The 12,497-nt window shown below is 46.9% G+C and overlaps 1 protein-coding gene across 1 annotated transcript; it reads left to right on the top strand.

Moving 5' to 3' along the window:
* Positions 1-4,300: 4,300 nt before the first annotated feature.
* DQX1 (DEAQ-box RNA dependent ATPase 1) lies at positions 4,301-11,508 on the top strand. The gene is made up of 10 exons (XM_072407004.1): positions 4,301-4,810; positions 5,187-5,380; positions 5,905-6,187; positions 6,378-6,474; positions 6,559-6,717; positions 6,946-7,137; positions 7,886-8,074; positions 8,856-9,040; positions 9,226-9,407; positions 10,614-11,508. The coding sequence occupies exons 1-10, from the start codon at positions 4,514-4,516 to the stop codon at positions 10,786-10,788; spliced, it is 1,953 nt and encodes a 650-aa protein (XP_072263105.1). The 5' UTR covers positions 4,301-4,513; the 3' UTR covers positions 10,789-11,508.
* The last annotated feature ends 989 nt before the right edge of the window (positions 11,509-12,497 follow it).

The raw sequence follows: 12,497 nt of genomic DNA, 5'->3' as shown, positions 1-12,497 counted from the left end.
ACAACACTAATCGTGAGCAGTGTAGGGGAAGCCGCTGAAGCAGGCAGCAAGGCCGAGGCCATCGCTGCTCTGCTAGCAGGTGTCTCGCCGCTCTGGTGGAGGGATCCGTTCCAGCCAAACTACTGTTCAATCAAAAGGCATCCCTGTGGACGTGCGCAGCACAGCACAGTCCAGGGGCCCTGCTTGAGGAGGTGCGTGCTACTATGCTCCCCTCTTGTATCCCCCAGGGGCGAGGAAGTCAGTTAGTTTAAATTTCCCGCAGCCAAATTGGCTGCAGGGGATTCGTTAGTCAATAAATTGATCCAATCCAATAGCGCCAGGTGGTGCAATGTAATTGGGCAGTCTGCCCATTTAATGAGACCTGTCATTAGGGCCCGTTATGACCGTTATAGCCTCTGTGTTAGTGTGCTTGGGTGTGTTCTTGTATTTGATTACCGTGGTAAACCTCTGTTGTTTTGTCACCAGCTCGGACTTGTTTCCAACAGCGTCCCGGCCTGTGTACTGACCTTTGCATGAACTCTGCCTGCCCTGACTTTGGATTGTCCCTGATTACACCTTTTGCCCATCCTTCTGTACTTTACTTTATCCAACTGACCTTCTTGTGTTTTGCTTGAGCCTGTATCTGGATTGGTTGTTAAAGGACTTCTTGGAGATGGTGTGGTTTGTGCGCTGGGGCGCATTACTGGGGGGTTAGGATGGGAATTATTTCCCTATTTTTTGTATTTGTAGTGGGGATCGGGATGGAATTATTTCCCCATTATTATCTGTATTGGGGGGTAGGGAGGTAATTATTTCCCCATTTTACCTGTATTGGAGGGATGGGAGGAAATATTTTCCCATTATTATCTGTATTGGAGTCAGGAGGGAATTATTTCCCCCATTTTTTTCTGTATTGAAGGGTCAAGAAGTCATTTTTTCCCCATTTTTAAGGGGATATAAGTTGTCCCCATTTTTTTCTGTATTGGGGGTTGGGAGGAAATTATTTCCCCATTATGATCTGTATTTGGGGGTCTGAAGTGAATATTTTCTCCATTATTATCTGTATTACCGGTAGGAGGTGGGGGGTGGAATTTTTTCTCATTTATTATTTGTATTGTGGGGTCAGAAGGGTAAAATTTCTTTATTATTATCTGTATTGGGGGATCAGGAGGGAATTATTTTCCTATTGACTGTACTGGGGGTCCGTAGGAAAATATTTCCCCATTATTATCTGTATTAGAGGGAAAGGTGGGAATTTATTTCACAAATATTGTCTGTACTAGGAGTTGGGAAAAAATGATTTCTCCATTATTATTTGTAATGGAGTTTGGGAGGAAATGACTTCCCAATAATTATCTTTATTAGAAGGTAGGGTGGGAATTATTCCCCATTATTATCTGTATTGGAGGCAAGGGAATAATCTCCCAATATCATCTGTTTTGTGGGGTCGGGAGGAAATTACTTACCAAATAATATTTGTATTGGAGTCAGGGGGGCATTATTTTCCCATTATTTTCTGTATTGGGAGAGGAGATTATTATCTGTATTTGGGGGATGGGGGGAATTATTTCACCATTTTTGTCTGTATTGGGGGTCGGGAGGAAATCTTTTCTTTAATAATGTGTATTGGGGGTTAGAGGGGTAATAATTACCCCAACATGCTTTGTATTGGGGGTTGGAAAGGAATAATTTACCCATTATATTCTGTATTGGGGGTTAAGGAGGAAATTATTCCCCTTTATCATCTGTATTGGGGTCAGGAGGAAATTATTTCTCCAATATTATCTGTATTGGGGGATTGAGGGGAATTATTTCCCCATTACTATATGTATTGGGGGTCGGGAGGGAATTGTTTCCCCATTATTATCTGTATTGGGAGGTTGGTAGGAAAACATTTCTCCATTAATATCTGTATTCGGGTTGGGGGGAAATTATGTCACCATTTATATCTTTAAAGAAGGGGGTCAAGAAGGAATTATTTCCCCATTATTTTCTGAATTGGGGGGAATGGGAAGTAATATTTTCCCCATTATTTTCTGTATTGGGGTCGGGAGGAATTTATTTCCCTATTACCATTTGTATTGGGAGGTCAGGTGGGAATAATTTCCCCATTATTTTGTATATTGGGGGTTGGGAGGGAATCATATCTCTATCTCCAAGGCTGGAGAGGGGGGAATTTTTTCCCCAATATTATCTGTATTGGGGGGCGGGAGGGAAATGTTTCCCAATTATTAACTGTATTGGGGGTCGGGAGGGAATTGTTTCCCTATTATTATCTGTATTGCGGGTCAGGAAGAAATCATTTTTCAATTAATATCTGTATTGGGGGTCAGAGGGGGTAATAAATACCCCCCCATTATTTGTATTGGGGGTTGGAAAGAAATTATTTCCCCATTAGTATCTGTATTTGGGGGTTAATGGGGCAATTATTTCACCATTATTTCACCATTTTTGTCTGTATTGGGGGTCAGGACGAAATTACTTACGAATTATTACCTGTATTGGGGGGTAGGAAGTGAGTTATTTCCCCATTATATTCTGTATTGGTGGTTCAGGAGGGAATCATTTCCCAATAATTATCTGTATTGGGGTGGGGAGAAAATTTTTTCCCCATTATTTTTGGTATTGGGAGATGACACGGAATTATTTCACTAGAATTATCTGTATTGGTATGATGGGGAATTATTTTCCCTTAATTTTTGTATTGGGGGTCAGGGGGAAATTATTTCCCCGTTAATATCTGTATTGGGGGTCAAAGGTAATAATTTCTCCATTATTATCTGTATTGGGGGGTTGGGGGGAATTATTTCCCCATTTCTATCTGTATTGGGGGTCGGGAAGAAATTGTTTCCCCATTATTACCGGGGGGGGTCGGGGGGGAATTTTTTCACCATTATTATTTTTTATTGGGGATCAGGAGGAAATTATTTCCCCATTAATATCTGCATTGGTAAAAAAGATGGGAATTTATTTCACAATTATTATCTGTATTGGGGGTCGGGAAGAAATTATTTCCCCATTGTTATCTGTATTGGGTGGTCAGAAAAGAACTATTTCCCCATTATTATCTGTATTAGAGGGTTTGGAGGGAATAATTTCCCCTTTATAATTTGTTTTGGGTAGTCGGAGGTAATTATTTCCCCTTTAAAATCTGTATTGGGTGGTTGGGAGGGAAAAATTTCTCCATAATTATCTATATTCGGGGTCAGAAGGGAATAATTTCCCCATTATTATCTGTATTGGGGCGTTGGGGGGGATTTCTTCCTCATTATTATCTATATTGGGGGGTTGGGAGGGAATTGTTTCCCTAATATTATCTGTATTGGGGGTCGAGAGAGAATTGTTACCCCATTATTATCTGTATTTGTGGGTTAGGGGAGGAATTATTTCACCATTATTATCTATATTGGGGGGTTGGGAGGGAATCATTTCTCCATTATTATCTGTATTGGAGGTTAGGGGGGTAATAATTAATCCAACATTCTTTGTATTGTTGGTTGGAAAGGGATTATTTCCCCATTATTATCTGTATTGGGGGAGGAAATTTATTCCCTTTTTCATCTGTTTTGGGGGTTGGGAGGAAATTATTTACCAAAAATTATTTGTATTGGGGTCGGGAGGGAATTAATTCCCCATTATTATCTGTATTGGGGAGGGTAAGGTGGGGAATTATTTTCCCATTATGTTTTGTATTGGGGTCGGGAGGACATTATTTCCTCTTTATTATCTGGATTGGGGGGTTGAGGGGGCACCATAAGAGTGGGGAGATGAGCACAGGAAGATGAAGAGTCCCCAGTCGGTATATTCATACGATGTCCATCCGGCACTGCACCAGCCAGGTCATGTGATTAAGCACCCATGTGGCATGTCCATGACACCCTGCACTCACAGGAAGCAGAATGAGTGTCAATGGATCCAGGAAACATCTCGTGGTGGAAAGGAAGCAGTGCTTTATGTTTTTCTGGACTTCTGCCCTAATGTCTATATCTGGTGACAGGTCCAGCCAGGCGGGCGAAGGTCTCCATGGTAACCGGGGATACCCTGTGTAAAGATCACTTCATTCACCGTCACCCCATGTAAATCACTTCCGGGTAACAGACAACATGGCTGACAGGTCTCCGGGAAAATGGCGGCCTTGTGACGCATAAATCCCCTGGACTCTCCTTTCAGGTCCAAAAAGATTACTGGAGACTCGACGAAGTAGGGGCGGAAGTGAACTCGGATTCCGGAAGTAGCGTGTCGCTGTGACTGCAGTTTTACTGTGAGGGCGGAAGAATGCTTAGGTAAGGGCGGAAGTTGTCTCTTCTACCTGTAATTTTCATGTCTGTCCCTGTATTATGGGGCCCCTCTCTTCTCCCTGTAATAGATATGTATCTCTCTGTATTATGGGGCCCCTCTCTTCTACCTGTAATTTTCATGTCTGTCCCTGTATTATGGGGCCCCTCTCTTCTCCCTGTAATAGATATGTATCTCTCTGTATTATGGGCCCCTCTCATGTCTTGGTGATATCTCTTCCTTCTTTTCTCTTCCAGATATGAAGTTACCTCCAGTCAGGATGGAGTCGGTGAAGGTGACATCCGAGGATCGGGATGTGGGAGAGGATGAAGGGCACAATGTTCTTCTGGAGGAGGAAGAAGAGGATGGGAATGAGGATGGAGATTTGGAGCAGAATCCCTTTGATGGGCTCCCCTTCTCCTCCCGATATTATCAGTTTCTGGATGGACGCCGATTGCTGCCAGTGTGGGGTGTAAAATATCAGTTCATGGAGAGTCTGCAGAGTAACAATATCATTATTGTGAGTGGAGAGCCTGGATGTGGAAAGAGTACACAGGTGAGGGGCCACAATGCATTCTAGCTGTTTAGGTGTCCCTATGTTTGCTAGGAGGTCCCAGGGGTACAATAGGTTGTGCTTGGCCATCTGCAGCAAAACTCCCAGACTCCATGTGTATGTCTGGGGACACAGGGCCCCTATATCTGCCTGTTCATAACCTTTTAGGGTGCCTATGTACAAAGTATGTGTCGGGACGCAAGGGGCCCTGTTTCTGCTCATCGACTGCTCTTCATTTCGGGTCCTGTGTTTGTGTCTTGGGACATGAGGGTCCCCTATTTCTGGCTGCTCATAGACGGCTCTTTATTGCGGGTGCTGTGATTGTGTGTGGGGACACGAGGGTGCCTGGCTGCTCACACACCATCTTTGTGTCTTTCAGGTCCCTCAGTGGTGTGCAGAGTTTGCTCTCTCCCAGCAGTACAGCGAGGGTTCCGTTATCTGCTCACACCCCCAGGCTGTTGCCGCCTTCAGTTTGGCCCTTCGAGTGGCTGATGAGATGGATCTGAATGTGGGCCATGAGATTGGCTTCTCTGTCCCTCATGAGGATTGTACAACAGCCAATACCATACTGAGGTGAGAACACATGTAGGGCAAGACAAAGGGGTGACACGTTTGGGGTATATATCACATATCGTGTGTTGTCTGTACACGGGACATGCTCAGACTTACAACACACAATTGACAAACGGGACACGTATAGTCAGACAACACACACATGGGACACGTGCAGTCTGACAAGACACAGGGGACACGTAGAGTCGGACGGGACACACGGGACGCGTAGAGTCGGACGAGACAGACGGGACGCGTAGAGTCGGACGAGACAGACAGGGGACGCGTAGAGTCGGACGAGACACACAGGGGACGCGTAGAGTCGGACGAGACACACAGGGGACGCGTAGAGTCGGACGGGACACACGGGGGACGCGTAGAGTCGGACGGGACACACGGGGGACGCGTAGAGTCGGACGAGACACACAGGGGATGATTGTATGATGGTGAATGTTGTGTGTGATTGTATGATGGTGAATGTTGTGTGTGATTGTATGATGGTGAATGTTGTGTGTGATTGTATGATGGCGATTGTTGTGTGTGTGTACATATTGGAGGGTGACACACCATGGCTTTTATTCACAGGAAGTACAACGGTGCTCTGCAGCTCTCCTCACTGAGTCTGTGTCCCTGAGCCCCAGTCTGGGCTCCCTACTGCCATTGGCCCTGATCCCAAGTGCTGGAAGTTCCGTACAGTGTGTGTACGAGGCAACGCACAGCGACTGTGACTACGAGCGCCATGTCTTCCTCACATCTGCCGTGGCAGAGCTATCCTTTTCTCTGACCGGAATACGATTTGTGATCGATACCGGGAGCGAGGTGCAATCTGTGAGTAATACAAGGGGTCACACTGCTGTTATTTGGGCACACACAGCTCTCCTCTATCAGATCATACACCCCGGGGGGGAGGGGTAATTGTACTGTCCCATAGGGCGTTAGTATTGAGCTCCTGATTGGTCACATGTTGGTCTTCTTGGGATGGGATTGGATGAAGTCTTGGCACTGTGCTCTTTTCTAGGTTTACAATCCCCGTATTGGTGCCGATTCCCAGGTCAATCGCTTGATCAGTAAAACTCGAGCTGAGATCCGGAGAGTGAGAGCTCAGGGACCTAACGGTGAGTATATCATGGGGGGGGGGGGGGGGGGGCACCATACATAAGGGGAACATAATTTGTCTTATTTCTGGGTTTTGCTTCCAGGTGTTTGTTACCGTTTGTATCCTGAAAGCACTTTTGTGGTTGGGATGTCAGAATTTTCTCCTCCTCGGATTCTTCAGGAAAATTTGAGTCGTATGGTTCTGCTGCTGAAACGATTGGACATCGCTGACCTCGGGCAGTGCGACTTCCTGGACCGGCCTGGTAAGGGTTGGGGTTCCTCCAAGTAAGACCTCTTCTGCACCCGCCCTTTATTCACCCTCCATTCCCTCCGGAGTCTGTCATGCAGGCTCTTCCCTTCGTTCACCCTCAATTCTCCCTTCATTCCCCCTCTAGTCACCCTCTATTCCCCCAGCCTCGCAATCCCTCATGCAGACTCTTCCCTCCATTTCTTCTCTACATTCACCCCCCATTCACCCTGTGTTCCCCCAGCCCCGGAGTTCCTGATGCAGGCTCTTGAAGATCTGGATTATCTGGCTGCATTGGATGATGATGGGAATCTATCGGAAGTTGGGATCGTCATGTCGGAGTTCCCTTTGGATCCTCAGATCTCTAAATCTCTGATCGCTGCCTGCGAGTTTCAGTGTGTCAGTGAGATGCTGACCCTGGCGGCCATGCTGAGTGGTGAGTATGGGGGGGGACAAAAATAATTACCCCTCTGTTCTGGTAATAAACCTTCAGGGGGAGGGGGGGGGTTGTTCTGTCATTATTTTTCAGTAATACCCCCCCCCCCAGAGACTGGGATCTGTGACCAGGAGACCCCTCCATGGTGCTGATCACTAGGGGCAGGCCTGGGATAATACATAAATGGTCAGGACATAGTGGGTGGAGCTATAAATATCAGTGGGTGGGGTTATATGATGTAAAGGAGCAATGTACAGAGCCCATCATGTGACTTGATGGATATGAGTGGGTGGAGTTATATGTAAAAGATAAGCAGTTATTGATATGAGTGGGTGGGATTATATGTAAATAATGAATGTACAGAGCATATCATTTTATTATGATTTGATAGATGTTAGTGGGCGGAGGTATAAGTATTTAGTAAGTGGGCGGGGTTATATTTACGTATATAAATATATATAGGGAGAGAGTTAAAAATAAGTAGGAGGCGGAGTTATATCAGTATGTGGGCGGAGCTTAGCTGCTCCTTGCTTACCCTGTAGAAGTTTTGTTCATGTTGTAAAAGATAAATAATAAGTAGGAGGCTGAGTTATACATATATAAGTAGGGGGTGGGGCTATAAATATATAAGTAGGGGGCTGAGATATATATATATAGTATTATTAAGAGGGCGGAGCTTAGCTGTTCTTGCTTACCCTACAGAAGTTTTGTTCATGGTGTTTTTCTCTCTGCGTTGACCCTGGTGCAGTAGTCAGACCCTGTACTCTGCTAGTTGACTTCTCCTTTATTCTTTGTCCCCTCTCTCCCCCCATAGTGGCTCCCCGCTGTTTCCTGCCCCCTCCGCACAGCCAATCGGTTCTGATTGCTCGGCGTGATCTGCAGCTTGCTGAAGGCGATCACATGACTCTGATCCGCGTGTACAATCACTACAAGGAGAGTGAGTATTCCTTGCAGATATTGGTATCATTGTGTGTGTCCCAGCTCCGCCTCCCTCGAATCACCTGGGAGGGGCCAGCAGATGTAGGTGGAGCTTATTCATTTCTTCACCAATGTGGAATAACCCCTCCCACTCCCAGCATGCCTTTTCATGGTCCTTTTCTGCATTGCTGCAGCTGATCCCTGATTGCAGCCTGGCTTATGGAGGGCCACGTCTGGGGCCCACGGGGCTGGGTACTATGGGGACGGGCAGGATATAACCCCAGGGATATTACCCCTTGTCAGGCACTGTCCCCAATCTGGTAACAAGCAGCCCTTGGCATAGCCTCAGTCTCTCTCTGTATGAACGGGCCAGTCAGGCTGGGCCCCTGGAGCTTGGTGCCTGTCCTCATTGTCTTCCTCTGCTGGGTGGGGGACACATGTGCATTATGTACCCCAATGGGGGGTTGTCAGTGTTCAGGCCTTCTGTAGGTGGCTGTATAGTTGTGTCCCCTAATAGAGTTCTACAGATTGTATGGTATTGTATGATTGTATGGTCCCCCACAACCCCCCTACAAATATATCATTGAGGTCTCTCTCATCTGTCCGTGTGTAGAGACCAAATATGGACATGGGGGCCCAGAAATCCATATAACTTCCATTATTGGGTAATACACCTTGTCCATGATAGGAGCCTCTCATTTATTTCCTATTTACCAGATGCAGCACAAGGAGTGAGACTCTGCACCTTGCAATGCGCCTCTATAGCCCTCAGCTCTGATCAGTGTTTTGTCTCTGTGTAGATGGAGACAGTTGGTGCGTTCATGCTGCAGTTTGTCCCCGTTCTTTGCACCAAGCTGACCTCCTCCGCCAGGAACTGCTGGACACCATGACACGGATCGAACTCCCAGTGACCGCGCCGTCCTTCCCTGACCAGGAGTGCATGCTTAATGTCATCCGAGCCCTCCTTTCCGGGGGATTCCTCAAGGTAAGACGCAGAGACCCCCCAGGTATAAATCCAGGGGGCCTCTACCAGAGTATTTCAGAAGAGTCATAGAGGAAAGAGCAGAGTCCTCCAGCAGGGCAGAGTGTTTTTGGAGAGGAGGGTCAGTGGGAGGAGCAGAGATTATGTCATGTATGGATGGGATGTGAAGTTTATATCTGTATTTGCAGGTTGCTCGGGATGTGGATGGACAGGGGAACTATGTTATGCTCACTCACAAGCATGTGGCCCATCTGCATCCCTCATCTGTGTATTATGGAAGACCCCCTCCCCCCAGCTGGGTCCTCTATCATGATTTCAGCATCACTCAGGACAACTGTATTAGTGTGGCCACCGAAATCCATCCTGAAATGTAAGTGCACCTCACGTTCCCCCAGGTAATGACCCCAATCTTCCTCTGCACCCTCCCTCACCTGGCTGTGTGTTCGGGCCCCCTCCCTCACCTGGCTGTATGTTCGGGCCCCCTCCCTCACCTGGCTGTGTGTTCGAAGATCCTCCCAGGTTCGTCAGTATGCTTCTCCCCCAGATTCAGCCTTTCCACTGCCAATGTTGGAGCTTTTTATCATGCTAATTTCTGTCTCCCTTCTTTGTTGTGTATTTGATTATCTGTTCTAAGACTTTGTACATAGGTGAATGTATAATGGGAAATACAGAAAGCCGGGGCCTTGCTCTCGTAACTCTGCAGCAGATTGCTACTCACCATCACCGGGTAACACTCCTCGCAGACCCCCTGAGGAAGGCGTAAGGGGCAATGCGTTGCTATAAGTTACTATTGTATATACTATTTATATGATCAGGTCCTATATCCCACTTTAATGTTCTTGGGATTTACTTTACTATGTATTTCCACATGCTATATCACATTATGTGTTTTATATGATCTATAATTCACCTAATAGATTTTCCTTTGCAAAAAAACCCGGCTTTCTTTCTTTGCCATTAGTAAATTTTTTGGGGTGCTTTGCAGAACAATTTCCACTGGTAGAGGATAGCTAGATCTCCTTTTGTTATTTCATAGATGGATGGAAGGAACATTGGTGACCTTTTAGAAAGTGATAGCTCCTCCCACTAGCACCTCACCGCGCCTTGATGGTAAATTATGGCCCCTTGTTAGGATAGGAGGGTATTCTGTCTTATACCTCCTCCCCCTGCTGGTAAAAGAGTTCTTAGCTCCATCCATGGATAAAGTAAATTATAGGCCTATAAAGTGCAAAGCCCCAACTAAGGAACGTTTAGCTGTTATGGGCCGGGGCAGCTGGACTTATTTCCCCATCTAGCTCATTTATAAGTATATAAGAGAATCACCCTGAAAGGGCCTTCCACCCCCCATACTATTCTTTGCCTGCTGACATCCATCTCCTGCCTTACCCCGTACCGTCTCCTGCCTTACCCCGTACCGTCTCCTGCCTTACCCCGTACCGTCTCCTGCCTTACCCCCTACCGTCCCCTGCCTTACCCCCTACCGTCTCCTGCCTTACCCCGTACCGTCTCCTGCCTTACCCCCCCTTTATTATCACAATCCAGGTCACTGATCTCAGCTACCCCCCCTCTCCTGCAGGTTGGTGGAATTCGCCCCTCAATATTACCTGAGTAACCTTCCTCCTGGTGAAAGTCGGGATCTTCTTATGGAATTGCGTGACAAACTTCAGGAAGAAGAGAATAATCCTGAGCGGAATGAGGAAGAGGAGGAGGGGGAGGGGGAGGGGGAGAAGGACTCCTGTTCTTTGCAGTGAGGATTGATCTCAGGATTGGATGTGCACTTTATTTGCTAAACCAATGAGAGGGCAGAGTTACCTGCCTGGGATCTGCCAATATGAGATTGACCAATCACCCTCTCAGTCTGTCATTTAGCTTAGTATGCACAGCTGTGCACCCATGGATGATCAGATAATGTTCGTACCCATAGGTGGTCAGAAGACTTCCAGAGTTCTCCTATAACCCTGCACTCCCGACAATCCTGAGATAATTCTATATTGGGATAGGGATCATAAAAATCTGATAAAAAGTGCCCAAGGCTCATCGATAGGATGGGGGGGTGACTGTCCTGAGCCATGTATTGCTGGGTATGATAGAAAGTGTCACATGACTGTTTGTTCTGTACCTTCAGTCGGAGTACCCATGATGACCCCTTTCATCCCTAAACATGGCCACTGTACAACTGGAATATCAAAAAAGAGAATAGTGTGCTAAATCGCCTTTTCTTTCACATTATGTGGATGGTGAATCAGTTACAAGAATTCACGTATCTGCCACTATTGTCAGACCATACCCCCCCCCCCTCACCCTCAGGGCTTCTGGGTGACCCCACAATATTAGGCCAGGGAGTTTAATGTTTAAAGTTTTATTCATATAGAATTTTTTAGAGTTGAATTTAGAATTTTGTTGCGCAGTGACTGTGCAGGATTTTATGTAGTAGGGGATGGCTACCATTTTATTTAAACCCGTTATAAAAATCTCGCTGTGTGTGGCCTGATTGGAGGGCGATGGGACAATGGCCATTTGGATTGTAGTTTCTGCTATAGGTGCAGCTCTCCAGCCTGCTCAGTGTTGTAAAGGATGCTGCAGGTGTAGCTGTCAGACCCGGTCTGTCATTTCGAAGAAGGGGGGGGGGCAGGTGTGGTGATGGGTATTTCTCTCAGGCCCGGTCAGTCATTTGGGGGTTCTATAATGGGTACTACCCCCAGGCCCCATCATTCATTTGACGGGGTGCTGTGATGGCTACATCTTCAGGCCCAGTCAGTCATTTGTGGGTTTCTGTGATGGGTACTTCTTTCATTCCCAGTCAGTTATTTGGGGGGGAGATTTGTAATGGGTACTGCTGTCAGGCCCGGTCATTCATGGGGTACTGCAATGGGTACTACCCCCAGGCCCCATCATTCATTCATGGGGTACTGTAATGGGTACTATTCCCAGGCCTGGTCATTCATGGGGTACTATTCCCAGGCCCGGTCATTCATGGGGTACTGCAATGGGTACTACCCCCAGGCCCCATCATTCATTCATGGGGTACTGTAATGGGTACTATTCCCAGGCCCAGTCATTCATGGGGTACTGTAATGGGTACTATTCCCAGGCCCGGTCATTCATGGGGTACTGCAATGGGTACTATTCCCAGGCCCGGTCATTCATGGGGTACTGTAATGGGTACTATTCCCAGGCCCAGTCATTCATGGGGTACTATTCCCAGGCCCGGTCCAAGATTCGCTCTTCCAATGATTTCATGGATGAGTATTTGTTAATCTGATGACGCTGCAGGAGGACTCCATGCAAATTATGTGAAGGGGAATTCTGCCAATCAAACAACGAGCCACACCTGCCCCCCAGTCACATCATTGTGGAGGGATTGGGCCCGGCTCTCATAGATCTCTGTAACCTATAGCAGTGATTCCAGGAATGGGCGAGCAGCTCCTAGGGGGAGGGGAAAGACACGGAACTTCCACAT

The sequence above is a fragment of the Pyxicephalus adspersus genome, chromosome 3 (assembly GCF_032062135.1).
Source record: "Pyxicephalus adspersus chromosome 3, UCB_Pads_2.0, whole genome shotgun sequence".
Taxonomy (NCBI): domain Eukaryota; kingdom Metazoa; phylum Chordata; class Amphibia; order Anura; family Pyxicephalidae; genus Pyxicephalus; species Pyxicephalus adspersus.
This window is presented reverse-complemented; position numbering and strand designations above follow the sequence as displayed.